At 42.2% G+C, this 21980-nt stretch overlaps 3 protein-coding genes across 4 annotated transcripts; all 3 read left to right on the plus strand.

Annotated features, from left to right (window-relative positions):
- Positions 1–1190: 1190 nt before the first annotated feature.
- Positions 1191–7608, plus strand: cct8 (chaperonin containing TCP1, subunit 8 (theta)). 2 transcript variants are annotated; one of them, XM_044042844.1, is made up of 16 exons: positions 1191–1348; positions 2545–2635; positions 2776–2855; positions 2954–3103; positions 3273–3453; positions 3549–3610; positions 3696–3833; positions 3972–4150; positions 4312–4378; positions 4450–4537; positions 4628–4743; positions 4872–4943; positions 5046–5210; positions 5399–5518; positions 6171–6292; positions 7334–7377. In XM_044042844.1, exons 1-15 carry the CDS (start codon positions 1289–1291, stop codon positions 6276–6278), a joined length of 1677 nt encoding a protein of 558 aa, XP_043898779.1. In that variant the 5' UTR covers positions 1191–1288; the 3' UTR covers positions 6279–6292; positions 7334–7377. The 2 variants fall into 2 exon arrangements, with proteins under 2 accessions (XP_043898779.1, XP_043898781.1); XM_044042846.1 differs by lacking the exon at positions 6171–6292 and having other exon boundaries at positions 1192–1348; positions 7334–7608.
- A 515-nt stretch (positions 7609–8123) lies between these two features.
- rskrb (ribosomal protein S6 kinase related b) lies at positions 8124–14397 on the plus strand. Its single transcript, XM_044041208.1, has 13 exons — positions 8124–8401; positions 10108–10386; positions 10466–10549; positions 10680–10748; positions 11154–11223; positions 11817–11924; positions 12181–12221; positions 12430–12457; positions 12544–12633; positions 12719–12807; positions 13020–13130; positions 13205–13318; positions 13401–14397. The coding sequence occupies exons 1-13, from the start codon at positions 8360–8362 to the stop codon at positions 13635–13637; spliced, it is 1362 nt and encodes a 453-aa protein (XP_043897143.1). The 5' UTR covers positions 8124–8359; the 3' UTR covers positions 13638–14397.
- A 586-nt stretch (positions 14398–14983) lies between these two features.
- Positions 14984–21542, plus strand: aldocb (aldolase C, fructose-bisphosphate, b). The gene is made up of 9 exons (XM_044042526.1): positions 14984–15066; positions 18340–18456; positions 18638–18849; positions 19205–19259; positions 19355–19515; positions 19747–19830; positions 19921–20095; positions 20188–20387; positions 20479–21542. Exons 2-9 carry the CDS (start codon positions 18345–18347, stop codon positions 20569–20571), a joined length of 1092 nt encoding a protein of 363 aa, XP_043898461.1. The 5' UTR covers positions 14984–15066; positions 18340–18344; the 3' UTR covers positions 20572–21542.
- Positions 21543–21980: the final 438 nt, after the last annotated feature.

A 21980-nucleotide genomic window follows, 5' to 3' on the forward strand; every position in this document is an offset into this window, starting at 1 on the left:
TTGTTTTATTTTGCAGAGCACGTTTGTTATCTAGGCTGTTTCTGTGATACCTCAGTGTCTCGGGCTGCTCTGGGGCATTTATTTATATGTTGTCATTCTTTTCCACACACACACACACACACAAAACATGGCCCATAGGCAAATAATTTCTCTGTTTTTGCTGAACAAAATGTATAAAGGCAAAAATAATGTATTTGTAAAAAATAAATAAATGCAAAAGTGTTGTGATCTGTGAATGAGGTAGTGATCCTGGTCGGTAATCCAGTCTTGACCTCAATTATTTTCCGGTAAACATAATCCAACAACAGTCTGCCTCAACAAATACACATATCACTTATACACACATGCTTTGACTTTCTGTACTGATATGAATGTAAATCATATACAAGATTTACTTGACAAAAAGTATTTTGTTTTTCAGATTAACTGTGAATGATTCAGTGTTTTGTGAAATGGAAAAATAAAATCTATCTTGGGAATTAGTATAATTAGTATTCTGGTTTTACTTTTCTTTTACTAATTTTTTTATTCAGAAATCAATAACTAAAATTATTGGCTAAATCACTGAAATTATTGAAGAAAAAGGCACTTAAATTAATAGGAATGACTGTTTATTTGAAGGTTATAGTAGTTTGGGATGTTTTATTCGTTTTAGTTCTTGTTTTTAAAATGAGTTAGTTTTAATTCGTAGAGTAAGAGTGGGTTTGCTAGTTTTTATTTTTGCAAACGCTTAGTTTTAGTTTGTTTTTCTGATCTAAATTATTTGCCAGGTGCAAGATGCAAAAGTATAGAGTATCATAACAACTCAACAGATGCCATTTCAAAAAAGTATGAGGACAAATGAACAACCATCACTGAAGCAAATATAGTCTACAAGAATAGACTGGCGTTTTTGTTTTTATTTCAGTTAACGAAACTGTTTTTCAATTTTAGTTGTGGTTATATTGTTAGTTTTCGTATAACAACTATAAAAACCCAAGAGTCCCACTTTTCTCATTTTTGTTCCTTTTTATTTATAATACGACACCGTTTCTTTGTCTCTGAAGGAGAAAAGGGAGGATAAAAGGAAACATACAGAAAACAGCGCCCTCTGGTGGTGTGTCACTATTACCGCTGGTGGAAATGTGAGTCGCTCACTTGCACTTTTGGCCCTCGTTGTTCCCCGTCGCTCGTGCACGCCTCGCTGAAGTGGCTCCTCCCCGTCGCTCTCTCCGGCTTTGTACCCAGAGCTGAACGCACGCCGCGGCTAAACCTTCTCCACCATCCCGGAGCTGCTAAACATCGGAAAATGGCTCTTCACGTCCCCAGAGCTCCGGGCTTTGCCCAGATGTTAAAGGATGGCGCCAAGGTGAGCGCCTACCACCGCGCCGGAGCATTTCGTTAGCTGTAGAGTGAATTATTGTGTGCGGCAGCACGCTACCTAGCATTAGCACGTTCCCCCGCAGTCATGTGGGAGAGTTCTAGAAGCAGCCAGGCCGCTCACAGGCGGGCTGGCGTATTGGTTTTGGCCCAAAGGCTGTTCCGTTACCTTTAACTGTGTCGCCTTTTAAACATAATGTGAGTGCCGGTGAAAAAAGGAGTGAACGAAGAGTGAAAGCAGCGGTGATAACAGGAGTGAATACAGTCACACCCCGTTAGCTTTTAGCTCAGTGTTACACACTGTGTCATCTCTGCTCTATGATGCTGATTGATGCTCATTCCTCTTCTAAGTCAGCTGACCTCAGACTCCATCACATCTTTACGTCTAAAATGTCTAAATTGTGCTTAAACATTTCCTATTAATTCAAGGTTTTTGAGTTTCCGTAAGCGTTTATTGATACCAAATTCAATTAAGGAACACAATCTTACACCACTTCCTCATTCTAAGACTTCCTTTCAAATGATATATTTATTATTTTTTTATTCTGCCGGTTTATTAATTGTTATTTTGCTTTGCCATAATGTCTAGTGATCCTTTTGTTGTGCACAAAAACAGCAAAGCAGATCCGCTGTATCCTTAAGACCTACAATGTTATGTTAAAGTCAAGACCATATAATGATTACAATAATATTTCTCATATGTCTTTAATGAACCCCTTTATGTATTAACAGATATATATGTAGTGACTATGGGATTTTTATCACCTACCCTGTGATGTAAATAAATAATCCAACAGTCTGCCTCTGAGCAATAAATCACAAAATATGATTACTAATAGTACTTGAACTGTTGTTGCTTTGAGTTGCTTCTTTTGTTGGCTTTTTTTGATTATTGGCTATAATTGGACTCTTGTTCAGGGCTGCAACTAATGGTTATTTTCATAATCGATTAACCTGTCAATTATTTGATCAATTATTCAAGTAATTGTTGGAAATGACCTGGAAAATATGTGCAGTTTTAATGATTTCTTTGTTCTATGGAGCAAAGAAACTAGAAAATATTAACCTTTTGAAGAACCTGAGAAAACAGAAAACATGTTGATGAATTGATAATCAAAATAGTTCACAAGTAATTTAGTTAACGAATAATTGTTTCAGCCCTAATTCTAAGTTTGTCTGTCGCAGCACTTTTCAGGGCTTGAAGAGGCCGTCTTCCGCAACATCAGAGCCTGTAAGGAACTTTCTCAGACCACACGCACTGCGTATGGGCCAAACGGTAAGCACCCTCGCCCACTAGTTAGATGTACAGTATATTATTGTATGTTATGCATGTTGACCTGTGGAAACTTATGCCAGAGCGAGAGAGAGAGACAGCTAGCTCAATGGTGACTTGGCAGTTGCATTGCTCTGTTTCAGGCATGAACAAAATGGTCATCAACCACCTGGAGAAGCTGTTTGTCACCAATGATGCAGCAACGATCCTCAGAGAGCTTGAAGTGAGGCCAACTTTACATGTTTGCACAACTCACTGGATCCTGGAATGTACTGGAGAGAAACAACTGACTTCTTTCTTCAATGTCAATTATTTTAATAGGTGCAGCATCCAGCGGCCAAAATGATTGTGATGGCATCCCACATGCAAGAGGAGGAAGTTGGGGACGGCACAAACTTTGTTCTGGTCTTTGCTGGAGCCCTGCTGGAGTTGGCTGAGGAGCTGCTGAGGATGGGCCTGTCTGTGTCAGAGGTGAGCATGTGTAGTATGTTTACATGGTTGTGTTAAATGTCTCATAGTTTTCACTCGCACACCCAGATAATGCTTACATCAGGATGGACTTAAGCTGCATGCACAGAGCCAGCCTGAGTCCACCCTCCGATTGCAGTCTTCTTTAATACAAATGTCATCTTTGCCATAGGTGATTGAAGGATATGAGAAGGCATGTAAAAAGACTCTGGAGATTTTGCCAGACTGTGTATGTTCTGAAGTCAAAAACCTCCATGACATCAACGAGGCTACGTCATGTATCCGCACAGCAGTCATGAGCAAACAGTACGGCAATGAAGACTTCCTCGCCAGCCTCATCGCACAGGCCTGTGGTGAGTGAGCCATCGAGGCTACTTCAACTAAACCTGTTTGTTTCATGTCACCTTTTAACTTTGTATTTCCTTCTCTTTACTGGTTTGTGCTGCAGTATCCATCTTCCCAGAGTCTGGCCATTTCAACGTCGACAACGTCAGAATCTGCAAGATTTTGGTGAGCAGCTTCATCCATTGAACTGCTTTTTTTCCCCCTGTGATTGTGTTTTTCGTGTCTAAGTTTGTCTGTGTTTGTTTTCCAGGGTTGTGGTGTGACTGCATCCTCCATGCTACATGGTATGGTTTTTAAGAAGGAGGCAGAGGGAGACGTCACATCTGTTAAAGACGCAAAGATCGCGGTCTTCTCCTGCCCCTTTGACTGCATGGTGACGGAGACCAAGGTAACAATTAAGTCTGTCTCTTTAAATACATACAGACCAACTGACAGACATGTGTCTATTTCATCTCTATTTCAGGGTTTTAGTGTGTGTGTGTCATTGAATTGAATGGTACTAACGGAGATCTTCTTCCTCTCAAAGGGCACAGTGCTGATCAATAATGCACAGGAGCTCATGGACTTCAGTAAGGGAGAGGAGGATTTGATGGAGGTTCAGGTGAAGGCCATCAAGGAGGCCGGTGCCAACATCGTGGTCACTGGGGGGAAAGTGGCTGACATGGCGCTGCATTATGCCAACAAATACAAGCTCATGGTGGTCAGGTAAGACTGAGGAGGTCTCTAAGAATCCAAGTGATAAAAGAGTCTTTTAAAATTGTCTTTCGAGGACTGTCCATCATATATTGTCATGATCTTGGGTTTGTGTTGCTTCTGTCCATGACAGTACTGTACTCACTGTTCGTGTCCTCCTTTTCCTTCTTCAGGCTTCACAGCAAGTGGGACCTGAGGAGGTTATGTAGGACAGTGGGAGCTGTAGCACTGCCCAGGATGGTGAGTGTCCTCTTTTCATTCAGGTCTCATCATTAAATCAATCATTTTATCATAATGTGATGCTTCCTCAGACGGCGCCAACCCCTGAGGAGATGGGTCACTGTGACAGTGTGTACCTGAGCGAGGTGGGCGACACACAGGTGGTCGTCTTCAAACACGGTAAATCACCATCTTCTCGTTTTTAACCTGATTCTTTTTTTCTCTGTGTGTTCCAGATGTAATGTATTGTTTAATTGTTGCTTCTAACAGAGACAGAGGACAGTGCCGTCTCTACAATTGTGATCAGAGGCTCCACTGACAACTTATTGGATGACATTGAGAGGGCTGTAGATGATGGAGTCAACACCTTCAAAGTTCTTGTCAGAGTAAGTACTTTGTGTGTTATTTAATACAGAGTCAGTGTTAAAGTTAAATTCTTGAATTTGCCAGCTGTTGAATCTTTTAAAGTTTTTATTAAGTTTTCATCTTAATCAGTTTCTGTGATTGTTTCTAGGACAAGCGACTGGTTCCTGGAGCCGGAGCCACTGAGATTGAGTTGGCCAAACAGATCACTTCATACGGAGAGGTAAACTGAGTGTGGATGAAATGCTGCTTTATTTGCCTCTGAAGTGCATCACAGTCAGTTAGTTTACAGAATCATGAGCGTGTTTTCTCCCCCTCTGTGTAGTCCTGCCCTGGTCTGGAACAGTACGCCATTAAAAAGTTTGCTGAAGCCTTCGAGGCGTTGCCACGTGCACTGGCTGAGAACTCTGGCGTGAAGGGGAGCGAGCTCATCTCTAAGCTGTACTCGGCTCATCACGAGGGCAACAAAAACATGGGCTTTGACATCGAGGTCTGTATTTGTGAAGTAAAGTGTGCATGACTTTATTATTTTAGTTATTTGGTCCAAACAAATCCAAACTAAATGACATTATCATGGTTGAGCATTCACAGTCATAAAACCTTTGTCATTCGTTGCCTTTGAGCTGTGTGAATGTGACGATGTGAAGACTGATGACGTGCCTGTGATGTTGTCTTTAGGGAGACGGCCCCGCTGTGAAGGACATGCTGGAAGCCGGCATTCTGGACCCATTCCTGGTGAAATACTGGGGCATCAAAATGGCCTCCAATGCTGCCATCACAATACTTCGAGTTGACCAGGTGTGTAAACAAACACTCAAGACGTAGTGATGCTGAAAATAATCTGCACACTTCAGTTCTGTCCCGTGTGACTTCACCTTTATCATCAACGGAGCTCGAGGCTGAATCTGAATACATGGCAAACTATTTTAGCAGCTGTATCATGTGACCATTTAAATATTAAAGTCATAAACGTTGGTGGTGTGAAGAGATACATGAGAGTCACAGCAGTATTTCTGACCCCCGTGAACCAGGCTTTACACATTAGTTATGTGTTCTTTTACAACAATGTCACGTATGAACAATAGTTTATTTATCATCATTATATAACATATACAGTTCCTCCTATTACAACCTTAGTGTACCTTTATTTTTTGGGCGATTATTTGTAGTTTCTATATTTTTCCGCCTTGCGTCAGGTGTGTGCTTTTGTCTTTATGGCTTCACGTCATTTAAATGAACAAAGTTAACACGTAGACGAGAGTTTGTCATGGCTTCTGTAGCTCATTACATCTGTTGTTTGTTTGGGTTTAAATTGTTCTAATCTCACTTTATTCTGCAGGTTAAGTTTTTTCCTGAATGATTTGCTCCTGGTCGTCAATGTTAATGCGTGTGTGAATATACGTGTGTGTATGTGTATATATATATATATATATATATATATATGATCCAGATCATCATGGCTAAAGCTGCAGGCGGACCCAAGATTCCCAAACAGAGAGGCGATTGGGACAAGGACAGTTGGGACGAAGAGCCTGAAAAGTTTCAAACTCACCATTAGAGGGTGCTTTTTCAGTAGGTCCTGGAATGTGTGTGTGCTGCGATTTGAAACTCACATCAGTGTGATTAATCTCTCACAGACCACTGAAGGTTTTTAAGAGTTTGGTGTGTGGGGATTTGCCTGTCACTGCTAACACTGAGTGTGACACAAAACTCACTGTAAAGAGATCGTGTACAGCGGCGTGGACTCAGCCACGTCACAGGTGTTTGTTGTTATCGTCGCTCACTGAACGTGCACAGAACAGAGTGTGGTGTGTTTGCATGCTGCATGATCACACTAACACTTTTCTCTGCAGTGCTCGACCTCGCCTGTAACACACACACACACACACAGCATGTCTGAGTCATGTTCTCTGGAGACTGACGTCACCGGCGTGTTTGAAGGATCATTTTCTTTGTCATTAATCATTATTATGCCATGTTACTTCATGAGGCTATTTATATTAGTCTTTTATTATGACATTTATAGATTAACTCGGTGCTCTTCAGAGGTTGTAGTCCAGGTATAAGTCTTAAGTAAAAGGCTGGAGAAACAAAATCTCCTGTCACTTAAACCAGTGTCAGTAACCACAGCCTTAAAATCCACAGTTTTTACTCGCTGTCATGTTTTTTAGCGGCTCTGCTTCTGTTATGCTGTGGTTTATCCCAGCACTGAACATTGATAAGTAAAGACCATTTTATGGGTATTTTTTGTGAATTGCATGTGCTGCATATTTGTAGCACGTTTTCTCTGAGCACATACTCGTCGTTCCTGTATGTGCTCATGAATATTTGATTTTCTTTGTTATTCTTCTTTCTTATTTGATTGTCCGCTGGGGATTCAATCACTTCTTTCAACTTAAAGACACAGAATGTCAGTGGGTTTTTTTTTTACATTTGTGTTCAGAGATGAATTCATGATGGACTGAGATGTTTATGAAGACTAATAATACTTAGTGGTATTAATATTTCTTTTAGTTTGGACTGAATGACCTCTCACCTCAGCCTGCTGCTCACGTCTGTGCTCAGTCAGGAAGGATTAACGTGACAACATGTTTTTCTTTTGTCTCGTTTCAGATCATCATGGCTAAAGCAGCAGGGGGGCCGAAACCACCACAGGGCAAAAAAGACTTTGATAACGACGACTGAGGGAGACGCCGTCGCGCCCTCAACGCTCCTCCCACATAAATTCACAAGCCCTTTTCTACTTGTTTATTTAAAGCTCATCAGTTCGGTTTGTTTTGTAGAAATGACCGCACACTGGTCAACGAATTATGATGTGACAGTAAAAGGATGGCACTGTTTGCTTTTTGTTCCTCGTCCCAAATAAAAGGCACTTGCGCCGTCATGTGTTTGGATCGTGGTTTCACTTTGTTTCACTGATTAGATTAGATTATCAAAATAGTTGATTCATTTAGTAATTGATTAATAATAGAATAATTGTTTCAGTACTCATTTATTTATTCTAACTACTTTTAAAAGCTTGAAAACACAAAAAAAGAAGGAAAATATTGACAGACGTTTTCCCCTCTTACAAAGTAATATAACATACATTTTGATTCAATTCAGTCATAATACACATGTTTATCATATTAATCTAAACAATATTTCTCCATGTCAGTATTCATCACATTTCCTCTTCCACTTATGTTGTGCTACCCTTTTTTATTTATTATTACGTATTACTTAAGTTTAAAATCCAATATAAATTGAAATATTGTACTGGGTTCATTTATATATTATTCTGAAAATACTAAAGTTAATGGCTGTTTCTATTCAGTTGCTGTAGTTATCAGTTCCAGCAGAGGGCGCTGGACTCCACCGCGTTGCTTCCTCATTGGCTGCAAACGATGGGGGCGGATTTTCGTTGACGTCACCACCTGCACTCGGGATTAACTTGTTTTTTTTATGTGGCCAGATTATTCCCAGCATTCTCAGGTTCATAATTTGATCTCATGTAGATTTTTTTATTTTATACACGTCTTAAATCGGTGTGCGCGTGACCGTGAAGATTCTGCGGCAACGAGGACGCGCACCACAGCGAGAGGGAGCGAGTGCACGCGCAGCACAATGTGTGTAAAGTGGTGATTTTGTGTCACGGTGATGATGGTGATGATGGGAGCCCACGCCACGAAAAACACCACGGTGAGTTCGCGACACTGCTGGTTGCTCAGGTGACGCATTATGGGATGGTTTCCTTGTTTCCATGGCGATGTTCGGCAGGTAGCAACAACAACGGCACCTGAGTGACTTTGATTCAGCAGCGTTTATACAACTTTAAAGTATTATCAAACTTAAAAGGATTATATTTGTGTTATTCACGAACTCTGCTTCTCTTTACTGCTCCAAAGAAAGCTACTTGATTGTTTTTTAAAGGCCTTTATTTTGAAAGACAATATCGTCACATTTCCGGTGTTGACAGCGCTTCACAGAATGTGGACCGGAAATGAAGACAAAAGACATACAATTAAAAACAAAAAATGTCCTTCCTTAAACTAAATTGTGTCACGATGTTGTTGTTTTCATTTTAAAGGCGCAGTCTGTGACATTTAGGAGGCTTTTTATAAGTAAAGCTTTAACATTAACGTAGTGTTTTTGTATAAACCTCAGGTTCAGGGTCTTTAATGGAGACGGCGGCCATTTTCCCCCACCATGTTTCTACCATTAAAGTGAAGTCCTCTGTGGGAAAAGGGGGTAGTTAGTGAGTGAGTTAGTGAGTGAGTTAGTTAGTTGGTTAGTTATTTTAATGATTCCTGCTCATGTAGAAATGTGGACGTGGGACATTTTCAACGCTGTGGTGCCGGCACTGACTGATTAAAGTCTTTCATCCATATTTGAGTCCATATTTGATGATAATAACATTGTGCACGGTTGTGCAGCACATGACCTCAGGGAGACAGAGAGGTCGATAAAGACTCCTCCATCTTTGTTTTCCTTGTTCAGTCACTAATGAGAGCAGAACAGTGATGTAGATGTTTAGGGATGGGTTTTATGTTTGTTTTTTCCCGCTAATGTAAACCCTTTGTAGTTTATATTAGAGGTTATTCTACAGTCAGTGCAAAGGTTTAGAAATCAGGGCGACCGCTGGTCATTATGGGATGCTGAATTATGTATGTTTACCTCTTTTTAATAGCAGTTTATTAATACTAACATTTCTAACAGCAACAACAACATTTCACAGCAGTTCTGTGTCTCACATCGGGACTTATAAATTTTAAATGAAAACAATTTATAATATAAACTAAATATTAAAGTAGTAAAGCAGGAATTCAAAAACGAAACTAAAGTTTTGGTGCATTTATCAACTTTTCTGAGAAAATATATTTAACCGAACTCTTTTTGTACGTAAAACTGACAATGAAATATGCAGTGAGCTGCTCGGCCAGTGCTGGGGGGAAATATCCGTCATATGAACCCTAACTCTAACCCACAGTTGTGTTTAGTGTGAGATCAGCTGTGTTTACATTCATCACGTCCTCAGTGTGTGAATGTGAAGCAATGCTTAGATTAAAGTGTCTATTATAAAGCATGTGTGATAAACTAAACCACCTCTGTTGGCTCACAAGTTTTTGTGCAATGAACTCACAGAAGGTCAAGTAAGAGCACATTGTTGTCATCATGCCAGCTCTGATAAGTTTAGTTATTATTATATTTGTCTTTGCATCACGAGCTCTGTTCATGAACAGTGTCTGCTGTCGTTTTGTGACAGAGATGAAATATGGAACATTTCTATGTCGAAATATTAAAGAACAACAAGACTAAGGTGATATTTCATTAGCCGAATAGTGACAAAAATAAAATAACTGTGGAAATTCATATGTCACTGAATATTCTCTCTGGCTGCCACTCAGACGTCCACTGATGCACAGGAAAACGATGGATGGCGAGGTTTCCTCTCCAGCGTGGGTCTGTCGATCCCAGCAGGCCTCTGTCGCCTGGCACCGCCTGCCCTGCGTTTGAACCGGCAGCGAATGCTGCGGGGAAAGTCTCCTGACGTCCCGGAGCACGTGCTGAGGCTGGCCGGAGTCGGTCCAGACAAGCTGAGGGCAGAGTGGACGCTGCCAGGCTTCATTAGTATGTTTCTGCCCGAGTTCCCCCACAGAACTGTGCCTCGACAAGAACACTTCCAGGTACATCTCAGTCCTGACAGGAAACACCAGGCCTGATAAAGACAGGATGATATACGACCTGTGTTTTTCATTCCGTCAGGTGTTGGGCTACATCGCCAAAGGTTCATTTGGACCCATCCTGAAAGTAAAGGACAGAGCTGAACAGAAAACATATGCAGTTAAAGTGAGTTTCAGTTTAAATCTGTTTCTGTTTGTTATTTTAAATAAATAATCAGGACTTTGAGGACTTAAACACGCACACACACTTATTGAAGTCCTGTCGTGTTTCATCTCAGTGTGTTTGTTGTCAACAGGTCATACCCAAGTCAGAGATTCTGAGACTCGGGGTCTTAGAGCAGTCCAAAGAGGAAGTGATAGTGCAGGTAAGTGGCTTCTGTTAGGAATAAAGAGAATTCTGATGATTCTTTTTAGAAAGACTCACTTTTTCCTCACAGACCTTTGAACCTGAAAGCTGTGAAGAAGTGATTTATACATTTTAGAGGTGGTTTTATGACAGAAATACAAACATCGCCCTTCACGCACTCTTCTATGTTCTCAAATACTCACAAACCCTCAGATATTCAGGTATAAAAAGCATGAATTTCTGTGTGCTGGTATTATTATTATTATAATATTCTCTTAGTTATTGTCTGGACTTTGAGAGAATGTGTTGATCCTCACGATAAATGAAGCGTGTGTTAGAATGAAGTCACACATCAGTTATCAGACACTTCACGTCAGAGGAGAAATATGGATTTTCAGGGTTGACTCGTGACTTTTGCCCGCAGCGTCAGGTCCGTCACCCGTTTGTCCATGACCTTCAGGACTGTTGGCAGACCCAGCGTCACCTCTACATTAGTGAGTCAGTCAGTTACCACCGCCCAAACCCCCCCCTCACTCCCCTGGTAGTCATGTCTAGGTTCTTCCCACAATCCCCATCCCAACACCTGAGAACACGATGAACCAAATACAACCAGCTTCCTTCTGTGTTCCCTTTTATTTTTGCTTGTACCTGGAAACACAAACCTCAGACGATCACTGTCTTTGTTTCTCTCTTTTCCTCCAGAGCATTTTTCTATTTTCATTTTATTTTCTTAACTCAGTCACTGACTCAGAAAGTGTTGTGACCCAGTTTCGATGGCTTCCATCCCCTCCCCCTGTGAACAGAGTGTGTGTGTTAGCCCCGGGAGCAGCTGTGGAGCAACGAGAACACATGTGAATGCACAGCCCTGCTTGACATGAACCTGAACCTTTAACTGTGTTATACTCAAATCCTGGAGGGACCGTTATCCCACACACTTCTGCTTCATAGATGAGTGAAAACACACACTCTTTGTAGAAGAAGATAGATTTATGTGCACTCCTGAAGTCCTGGCTTTCAGACCTTCTCTCACCCTCGCAGCACTCATGACGGTGACATGTGTTAACTGTGTGTGTGTCTCCTCCCTCAGTGTGCGATTACTGCAGCACAGGTGACCTGTACACGTACTGGCAGATGATCGGTCAGTTCACCGAGGACACGGTGCGAGTGTTTGCAGCAGAGTTGGCGTCTGCACTCGGTGAGGATGCACAAACGCTTCAGCCTCACATACATTTATATAAGAGCTGGTGTTCATCTGCATGACAGTTATTAATAACTAACACACCACACAGATGCACAGAAACATCTTCATCTCTGTCACTGTGTTTTCTTTTCTCAGAATCAACCTTTTAAACAAAATGAATGAATTGTTTGTAAGTTTAATGACGTCAGTGAGGAGAGTTCCTGGATCTTTGATGTGAATTGTGTTCACTGACTTTTGAACTTTCTTGAAGGCTTCCTGCACGACTTTGGGATCATTCACAGAGACGTGAAGGTATGTCAATAAAACAGCAACATTTGAATACTTTATACATTATAAATCATTAATCATGTAATATGTCACACATTTATGTTTAACCAGTTAAAAACCTACATATTGAAGTATAGTTCTATATAAATGTATGATACAGTGGAAGATTTGGCCGATTGTTCATTTCTCCACAGATGAGTGAATTTGTCTTCTTTAACCTTCTTGTCTGTAGATGGAGAACATTCTGCTGACGGACGACGGTGAGTAGAGACGAGTTCCCGGCAGAGAGCAGCGTCCTCTCTTTGTCTCGTGCTGGTTATGATGTGAGGTGAATGGTCTCTTCCAGGTCACCTGCGCTTGGCTGACTTTGGTTTGTCCCGTCGCCTGGAGAGAGGAGGACGAGCCTTCACCATCTGTGGAACAATCCAGTATATGGGTGAATACATGAATAAATAAACCTGTGCAGCATGAACACACAACAACAACAACAACAACAGCAGCTGTTGTATCCGTGTCTGCAGCACCAGAGGTCCTGAGCGGTGGACCCTACAACCACGCAGCTGATTGGTGGTCGCTGGGAATTCTGCTTTTCTCATTGGTTACTGGAAAGGTGAGCTCCTTTCCTGTGGGCTCCTGGTGACTTGCATTATTTGCTGATGATGATAGAATTCCTGCACATCTGAGCTTAAATGATGCTGTGAAAGGAAGGCCGGGGGGATATTGCATTAGATATTTGTTCCCTGGCGTCATTTTTCTCATTCTCAGGGATATTTTAGGTTGTTGTTTTTTCACATGTAAAATGAAATGGTTCCTTCTCCTCAGTTCCCTGTGCCTGCAGAAGCAGACCACTGCAGTATGCTGAGGAGAGTCAGGAGTTTTCCGTATGAAATGCCGCTGAGCTTCAGCCCACAGTTTGCCTTGCTTGTAACTGAGGTAACTTTAATGACTGGGTTCACGTTTGTCACGTTGAATGTCAGACTGTGACTTTCACGTGTTTGTCTTTGCAGCTTTTGTGCAAAACTCCCACTCGCCGCCTCAGGACCCTCGACCGCTTCAAGCGACAAACCTTCTTCCATGGAACGACGTTTGACTTTGCTCTGCTGCAGCGCCATCCTGTGGAGGTAAGTGGTGCAGTCCCTGTGGTGATGGACATTCTCTGGAGCATGAGTCAGATTTGTGCTGTTTCTCGTGGTCTGTGTGCAGGTGATTGTAGAGCTGAGAGAGAGACCGGACCGAGCTGCCAAAGCTCGCCGAGGCCTCACTCTGTCTCTGCAGCCTCTCAGAGGCTTCGACTACGACTCGCTCCTCAGCCCTGTGGCTGCACCTGACACTCAGCTGGACGCCCAGACTCAGACTCACACGGACACGTTGCTGCCTGGCCCAACGGTCCCACCGCAGTCTGCTCAGGAGAACGGTTCACGCAGAGAAGTGTTTGTTTGACGTGTGTTGTGGAACTCTCACCCTCACTTACTGGTGTGGTGCACCATGTAAAATGTCTTAATTAACGTGTCAAAATAGCTGATCAGTAAAGAAGAGGAATGATCAACTTCCCCCCCCTCTGTTTGTGTGATTCACTGAGCACCGTCTTGTTTTACTATTGTTTCTTTTTCACTTTTCATAATGCACAGCAGCATTAATGACTCCACAGTGCACCACGTGTCTCTCTTTTCCTTTTTTAAAGTTAAGTTAAATGTAGTGAATAAGTCACGTGATCAAACCCCGTCTACAGAGCAGCAGCTACGTTTGTTTTCATGTTGCATGATCATAAAAGCACTTTTGTGTTGATATGAATAAAACTCCCTCCTCTGTGCATTATTCATGCTGTCATACATTTACTTCTGTAAAAATAATCATTCATGATGAAGATGTTTCTGCTACTTTATCATTTACAACAATGACTCAGGACCGTTGTATTGATCCTCTCATGTTTTGATTCCATGTCTGTGTCACAGATGTTCATATTTTCATGGAAACATGCACTTACCTGATTATTAGATGATGTTATGAGTTTGTGCATCATGCCCTGGTGTTTACCCAGAATGCCTCAAGTGTGTGTGGTACTGAAAAATGTTTATTGATTTATAAATTCCTCTATACAGAGTTTATATGGAAATGTAGAATGATATTTGATGTGATATATGTTACAGTGTATTTTTGTAATATGACACAAATGTAATATTAAACTCTTACTGTACAGTGATTTAATGAGTTTGTGATCATTGTCAGTCAGTGACATACTGAAGAAAATCATCGTAACTCACAGGTTCAGTGTGTTCAGTGTATTCATGACTCTTCCCTCACCTTCAGAGAACGACAAGTCAATCTCTTTAGCATGGCCACGCCTCCATGAAGGGAGGCCCCGCCTCACACAGGTAGAAGGCACAGACGTCTCATTCTTAGTATGAATTTTAAATGATTATACACTCAGGTTTATGGCTAGTATATTCCTTTTCGGCCACTTAACCTGCCTACATGTTACTACACTCTGGCCCTTTAGTCAAAATGACTTATATTGTAGATTAAATACATAGTAAAAACACACAGAGGCTTCATTAGCATGACGACTGTTTGACTACTTTATTACTTTAATAATGACTTCATGTAATAATAGCAAGGATATCGATGAAAACAGATAATAAACTGTTGATATTTCGGCGAAGTTTTGTCCTTCACCACAGCCAAACTCAAAAGTTGCACAGTCATGCCGTGGAGCCATTTTCTACGTCTGTACGTGACGCAATGACGTTAGCCACGCCCCCACGGGGAGGCTCTTCTAAAGGGTCACGTTGCGTTGCAGCAGTGACACAGAGGAGAGGAGACTGTCCCGCATCCTGCTCACAGCCGTCAGACAGACCACAGACACGCGCAGGTAACACACACGTACAGCTGTAATGTTGATCATGTGTAGATGAAGATGAAGGTAACGATGGTAAAGATGATGATGATGATGATGATGGTGATGAAGAAGAAGATGATCACCTGAAACCTCACCCTCATCGCTGACTGCGTTACTCTTCTTATTAACTGCAGCACAAAATGGCGTCGTCTCTACACTTCTGACACTGTGTCAACATTTTATACATTTACATGTGCGCATTCATCATCATCATCATCATCATCATCGAGTTACGCAACAGCAAGAGCGCGAGAAGAGCGTGACCTTCAGGGGTGAACCTGTGGCTGCTAACAACACACACACACACACACACACACACACGATACAAGACAGCCTCCATTTTAAATGAGTTATTTGTGTATTTACGTGTTAATGTACTGCGGTTATTGATGCGGAGACGGAGGAAAGATGGAGGAGGAGGAGGAGGAGGACCTGTGCTGAAGCACGTAGACCTCTCTCTCTCTCTCTCGCTCTCTCTCTCTGTCTCTCTCTCTCTCTCTCTCTGCACTGAACATTCAACAGTTATTGTTATTGTTGAATGTCACTAATGTTATTTAATAACATTAGTGACATTCTGTGTATCTTGTCTCATTGTAATGAAAAACAGTAATATGTACAAATATGATTAATGAGGGAAAAAAAGATGAGAGAGACAGAATATCAGCTGGAGATCTCCTCATATCTTCCTCAGGTCATAATCTCCCTCAGCAGAAATTCTAATCCTAATCAGTTTACTTTTTGAGTCAAACGGTGAAAATGCTGTTTTATACACGCACATCATAATATGTGTACATATTTACAGTGTTAATTATTATTGGTTATTTCTCTCATTGTAACCATGATAACATAATGCAAAGGAACAATTAGAGAGAATAGCACCACCAACTGTCTGTGGTGCTGTCAGGAGTGTCCCCCACTGTGACCTGCAGTGCAGACGGCTGTGACGTCACCCTGCTCCTGCCCCTGCTCCTGCCCCTGCTCCTGCCCTGCTCCTGCCCCTGCTCCTGCCCCTGCCCCTGCTCCTGCTCCTGACGACAGAGTAGAATTTTCCTGAGCGTCAGCGCCGTCTGTTATGAAAACACAGCAGCAGACACACGGCGTCTCATCTCAGCTCATGTAGCTCACACAACATTACAGAGAGGGAACAGAGACGTGTGGGTAAACTGGTGGTGACACTGATCCAAACCTGGCAACCAGAAAAGATTCCATTCTTCCTGTCAGCTTACAGTCACTGAGGTTGTGAGTCTCTGTCTGCTGCTGTTCATTCTACATTTGTATGTATCTTTGGTCTCTGTCGATCACTGCTGGCTGCGTTTGGCTGGTGTTGAATAATCACAGTATTATATTTAAGCTGCTTCTGAATGACACCACAGTTTGGGAGTGTTTTCAGTACATTTACAAACACACGCAGCACTGAGCGCTTTAAATTCCCAGCATTAAACCAATCAGTCACTGCAGACGACAGTGTAAGCTCCACCTGACAGAGTGAGTCACGTGTGTGGAGTTAGGACCTGAATCAGATCAGTTTCACAGAGACGTATTAAAACAGTAAAGAGGAAAATATTATATTATATTAGTTTCTTCTCAGAGAAAACAAACCAAACTCTAACTGTGTTTGAACGCTTATATACGTCGAAGTAAAAATCTTTAGATAATAAGAATAGAATAAAAGCCATTAAAATGAGTTTCTTTACAAAGGTCACGTCTTATTTTACAGCAGTGACATAAACAAAGAAACCAAACAGCCGCCTGTTAATATATTATAATATTACATCAGCTAAGAATATTATCATTCTGGTCTGGTTTTCTAAATCTGTGGTGGATTATTTTAATGTTTCATGTTATTTTCCCACCAAATGACTGAATGAATAGTTCATGTTTTCACAGTGTGTTGCTGCTCGTGTGTCAAACATAAAACAGGACATTGTTTGTCTCAGTACAGATTAGACTTCACCTTGCAGATTATTTTGCGACCTTTTCTCAGCAGAAACTCAAACCTGAGTCGTGTGTTTGCTGAGCCTGGGGTTAGTGAAGCACATCGAGTGTGGGAGAGATTAAGAGACACATTAGACTAAATGAAGTCATTTCACTTGTATGTAGAATGAAGCTGTCCACAGTTGCTGTGGCATCTACACACTTTCTTCACTGAGTGTGTGTGCGTGTGCATGCATGTGTACGTGCTCCTCAGGCTGAGGTTATCTCATCTATCTTAAGCGGAGGATTAACACGGAGGGTACAGGATTTGTCTCCTGCAGTACCACAGCATATGTGATCAATAAATTCATATATTCACTATACTGAGTCATTATTAATATTATTATTATTATTATTATTGTTATTATTATTATTATGATAGCTGAGCCAGTAATGGAGCACAGAGTGTCTGTGACGCTGCACTGATCAGAGGATGGAGCTCAGCCACACTGGGACGACTGGAAGTGATTTAATGACGTTAGTGGACGACTGCAGAGGACCCGAGTGTTGCTGAGGAGAGAAAAATCCAGCCCTGCATCTGTAATGAGGACGAGCAGCAGCAGAGTACACAGGAGCGCCGTTACGTAATCCCTCGCTCTCTGTTCTCTGCGGCTCAGAGGGCGGAGGGGAGGTTACATAACTGCTTATTTACGGCAGACTGAACAACGGAATAGGCTTTGGTTCAAAGCGTGACAGGGTGGTGGCTGCTCCTGCCGCCAAATGGTCTCAGTGGTGAAGTCAGTATTTCCACATTTTATTTATTGTCTGTATGATAGTTATTTCTATCAGTCACTGGTTTTTCTCACGCCTCAGCTCCGTGTGCAGTGAGGTCGCAATGTTATAACTTTAGAGGCAAACTACACTTAAAACCACTTTAAAAATGGTCTTGACGGAATTATTAAACAAAGTATGGATATAACGCCATTTAAAAAATGTACAAAAGATACATCTTTGAAAAGTACAGAAAGGGAGATGGTGAATGTCTCCAATGTCTCACAGATTTTAATGGCACTTTCGTTTGAAATAAAGATATTACATGACATGTCATTTCATTTAGCAGACGCTTTTATCCAAAGCAACTTACAAGGGAATTGAGTACAACCTGCCGGGGGTGGAGTTGAACTAGCGACCATGAAGTCTTTTGCACACACGGCATCGGTCTTAACCACTGAGCCACCCCACCTCCAGATATCAGTCAGTGTTGTGCAGTGAGGTTGCCATGTTGTGGGTGACAGTGTGACCTGCGTGACTTTGTCTCCGTTCCTCCTCCAGCCACCATGACTCACCAGTATCCCGCACTGACTCCTGAGCAGAAGAAGGAGCTGCAGGACATCGCTCAGAGGATAGTCGCTCCTGGAAAGGGCATCCTCGCCGCCGATGAGTCCACCGGTGTGTGAAATTTACACTAACCCTAAACCCACTGACTGAACTCTGGTCAACCTGTTCACAGGATTACTAAAAGCTGCTGTTGCACAATAATTGAAATTTCAATATAATCAAAATGATTGAAGATGTAACTGCAGTTATGTGTCGTGCCTGTGATTCAATGGCGTGATTGTGCCGTTTACAGGCAGCATGGCCAAGCGTCTGAACCCCATCGGGGTGGAGAACACAGAGGAGAACAGGCGTCGCTACCGTCAGCTGCTCTTCACGGCCGACCAGAGCATGGACAGCTGCATCGGAGGCGTGATCTTCTTCCACGAAACTCTTTACCAGAACACAGACGACGGCGTTCCCTTCGCCAAGCTCATCAAAGACCGCGGCATTGTCGTCGGCATCAAGGTGAAGGAACGATGCAGAGATGATGACTTAGTGTCGCCTCCTCTCCTCAGGTGTTTGCCTGAGCTTTGAATGGACCCTCGTCTGTTTTGTCGATGTTATTCTTCAGCTCAGTGTTTACGGTTACAGGCAGTGCTTGTGTGTGTTCAGCAGGTAAAACAAGAAATGTTGTGTAAAGGGAAACACAGACCCACTGTCAGCTTGTTTAGACAGACACACAGAAGACGAGCAGATCAGGATAACACAGTGAAAGTGCTTTAAGTTCAGGGACGTTGTATCAGACGAGGATTTGGTTTCAAGCTTAATCTTAAAATCCTGAGTGAATTCACATTCACAGCCTCTGTCTCTGTGTCCACAGGTGGACAAAGGTGTTGTCCCTCTTGCTGGAACAAATGGAGAGACCACGACTCAGGGTACAGTCGGCCGCTTTAGTCACGCTCTCACTAACATCACAAACTCCTTGTTGCCGTGGGTTTGAACAGATCCTCTGCTCTGTTGATGACCGTAGGTCTCGACGGGCTGTCTGAGCGCTGTGCTCAGTACAAGAAGGACGGCGCAGACTTCGCCAAGTGGCGCTCGGTGCTGAAGATCAGCGACACCACTCCGTCTGAGCTCGCTATCCTGGAGAACGCCAACGTCCTGGCACGATATGCTAGCATCTGCCAGCAGGTCGCTTATAGTTTTTTAAATATAATCATTCTAATGTTATTATTGTAATACTAATGAAGCTTGGACTCAGATGAGGCTGCAGGCTTATGTTTAGCGTCTGTAAACTGCTGACAAGTTCAAGTTCAAAGCTGATGTTATCATTATTGTTGTTATTATTATTATTATTATTATTATTATTATTATCATAGTAATAATAATAATAATGTAAATGTATTTTCTTCTGTCTCCTAGAATGGTATTGTTCCTATTGTGGAGCCTGAGATCCTTCCTGATGGAGACCATGACCTGAAACGTTGCCAGTACGTCACTGAGAAGGTAATTTAAAGAGCAACACAGTGTCATTAAGTCTTTATGTTACTACATATCCACAGTCTTGTAACTGTCAGTGTGTGTGTGTGTGTGTAGGTCCTCGCTGCAGTGTACAAGTCCCTGTCAGACCACCACGTGTACCTGGAGGGGACACTGCTCAAACCCAACATGGTCACACCTGGACACTCCTGCCCCACCAAGTACAGCGGCGAGGAAATCGCCATGGCTACTGTCACTGCCCTGCGTCGCACCGTGCCTCCTGCTGTTCCAGGTTTCCAAAGATTTTAAAGTGACTTGTTTATTGAGCTATAAAATAAAGCCATAGCGTGTTTGATATGATGCATGAACTCTCTGTCTCCTCAGGAGTGACCTTCTTGTCTGGTGGCCAGTCAGAGGAGGAGGCCAGTGTGAACCTTAATGCCATGAACAACTGTTCGCTCCCCAGGCCCTGGGCCCTGACCTTCTCCTATGGCCGTGCTCTGCAGGCCTCTGCCCTCAACGCCTGGAGAGGAGAGCTGAGCAACGAGAAGGCCAGCACCGAGGAGTTCCTCAAACGTGCTCAGGTCAGACGAAAACCCGTCCACGTACATCAGGACGTGACTGTTGCTCTATGCCGCGTTCTGAAAGACACTTTACTTTCTCTCCTCTCTCCAGGCAAACAGTCTGGCTGCGCTCGGCAAGTACGAGTCTTCTGGAAGCGCCGGCTCCGCAGGAAAGTCCCTCTACGTAGCTAACCATGCCTACTAAACATCACTGTACCACACACACATGTGAACTAGTTCTAATGAATATTTGCTCTGCTTTTCTCCCCTGCGCCTTCACACATCACAGGCCTGTGCTGTCTACTGTACTTTAGAGTCGTCAGAGTCCTTAAAATGATCTTAACTATATGTATTTAATAACATAATGTGAAACTACTATACTTAAGGGAACAGGAGAGTTGTTATTTTGTTTGTTTTTTTAAATCAAACAGTTGTTTTGCGACAATTTAGGATAAAAGTAAACACTGGTTTTCTAACACAGTTCCTCTGCGACGCAGTTCCTCTCAGTCAGTATTCAGTTCACGCACCGGTCTTCACATGTAGTGTTTTCTGTCAACCACTCCTGAGCAGGTGTGTGTGTGTCTGTGTTTGGCTTCTGTCAGAATAAAGTGCTTAAAGTGCTTCTATTTAAAAACTGCTGCAGTAACACTCCCTGACAGTGGGACCAAGCGATTATTAGCGATTATCCAAACATTCCCAAAGGGACGAGACAGTGAAGACTTTTCATGTTGAGTGTTTGTTGTACTTTGAGACAGCTGTAGCTCCAGCAGAGGTCAGAGGTCACTGTGTTTTAACTAAACAAATATACACCACGATGCAAACGTATGATTGAGCTTAACCTTTCTGTTCCCACACTTTAATCACACCCTGCAACCTCGTCGGTTCTAAGTGTAACATTAGCTTTAAATCACAGTCAGCGATTAATGTATTCAGTTGTGTGAAGGTGTCAATATTTAGTGATTCCAGTGTGTCATCACCCCTCCTGTTTCCCTGAGTCAGCCCCGTGGGAAAACGACATGGTTTCTATTGACGCGAACATAAAACGGACCAAACCCACGGGATGAGACGCAGGGAAACAGTCACTGCTGTGTTGAAATGATGTTTGTGATCGTTACCATTGTTCTTGAAGCACTTGGTGTATCAAATAGTGAAAGAAATAAACGTTAAAAAACTTAACTCTTTCTGCTTTGTGTTGTTTCTGTGATGTGATGTAGTTACAGTAATGACCTTACAGAAGAGTATCTTGTAAATCTTTATCACCGTCACCAAGAACTCCTCTTTTCATCAGCCTGGCTTTATCTGTAACTTCCTGATGTTTGTGTGACGGTTAGGTCTAAAATAAAATAAATAAAAAAAATGATTTGGTGTGTGTATGTGGGTTCAGACACGACATCTGTATACATATATATATATATATATATATATATATATATATATATATATTCATGCACTTGTGTGAATGTTCGTTTATTTTCTCTTTTTGTAGTAGTTAAAGTGAATGAAGGCAATGAGGACTTTTTCTTTTACATTTTTAAAAATACTAAATATAACTTTGTAAAAATAACACATTTGATGTTAAATGCCTTTGGCTGTTCGTGGACGCGCCGAGAACGC

The sequence above is a fragment of the Solea senegalensis genome, linkage group LG13, assembly GCF_019176455.1.
Source record: "Solea senegalensis isolate Sse05_10M linkage group LG13, IFAPA_SoseM_1, whole genome shotgun sequence".
Classification (NCBI taxonomy): domain Eukaryota; kingdom Metazoa; phylum Chordata; class Actinopteri; order Pleuronectiformes; family Soleidae; genus Solea; species Solea senegalensis.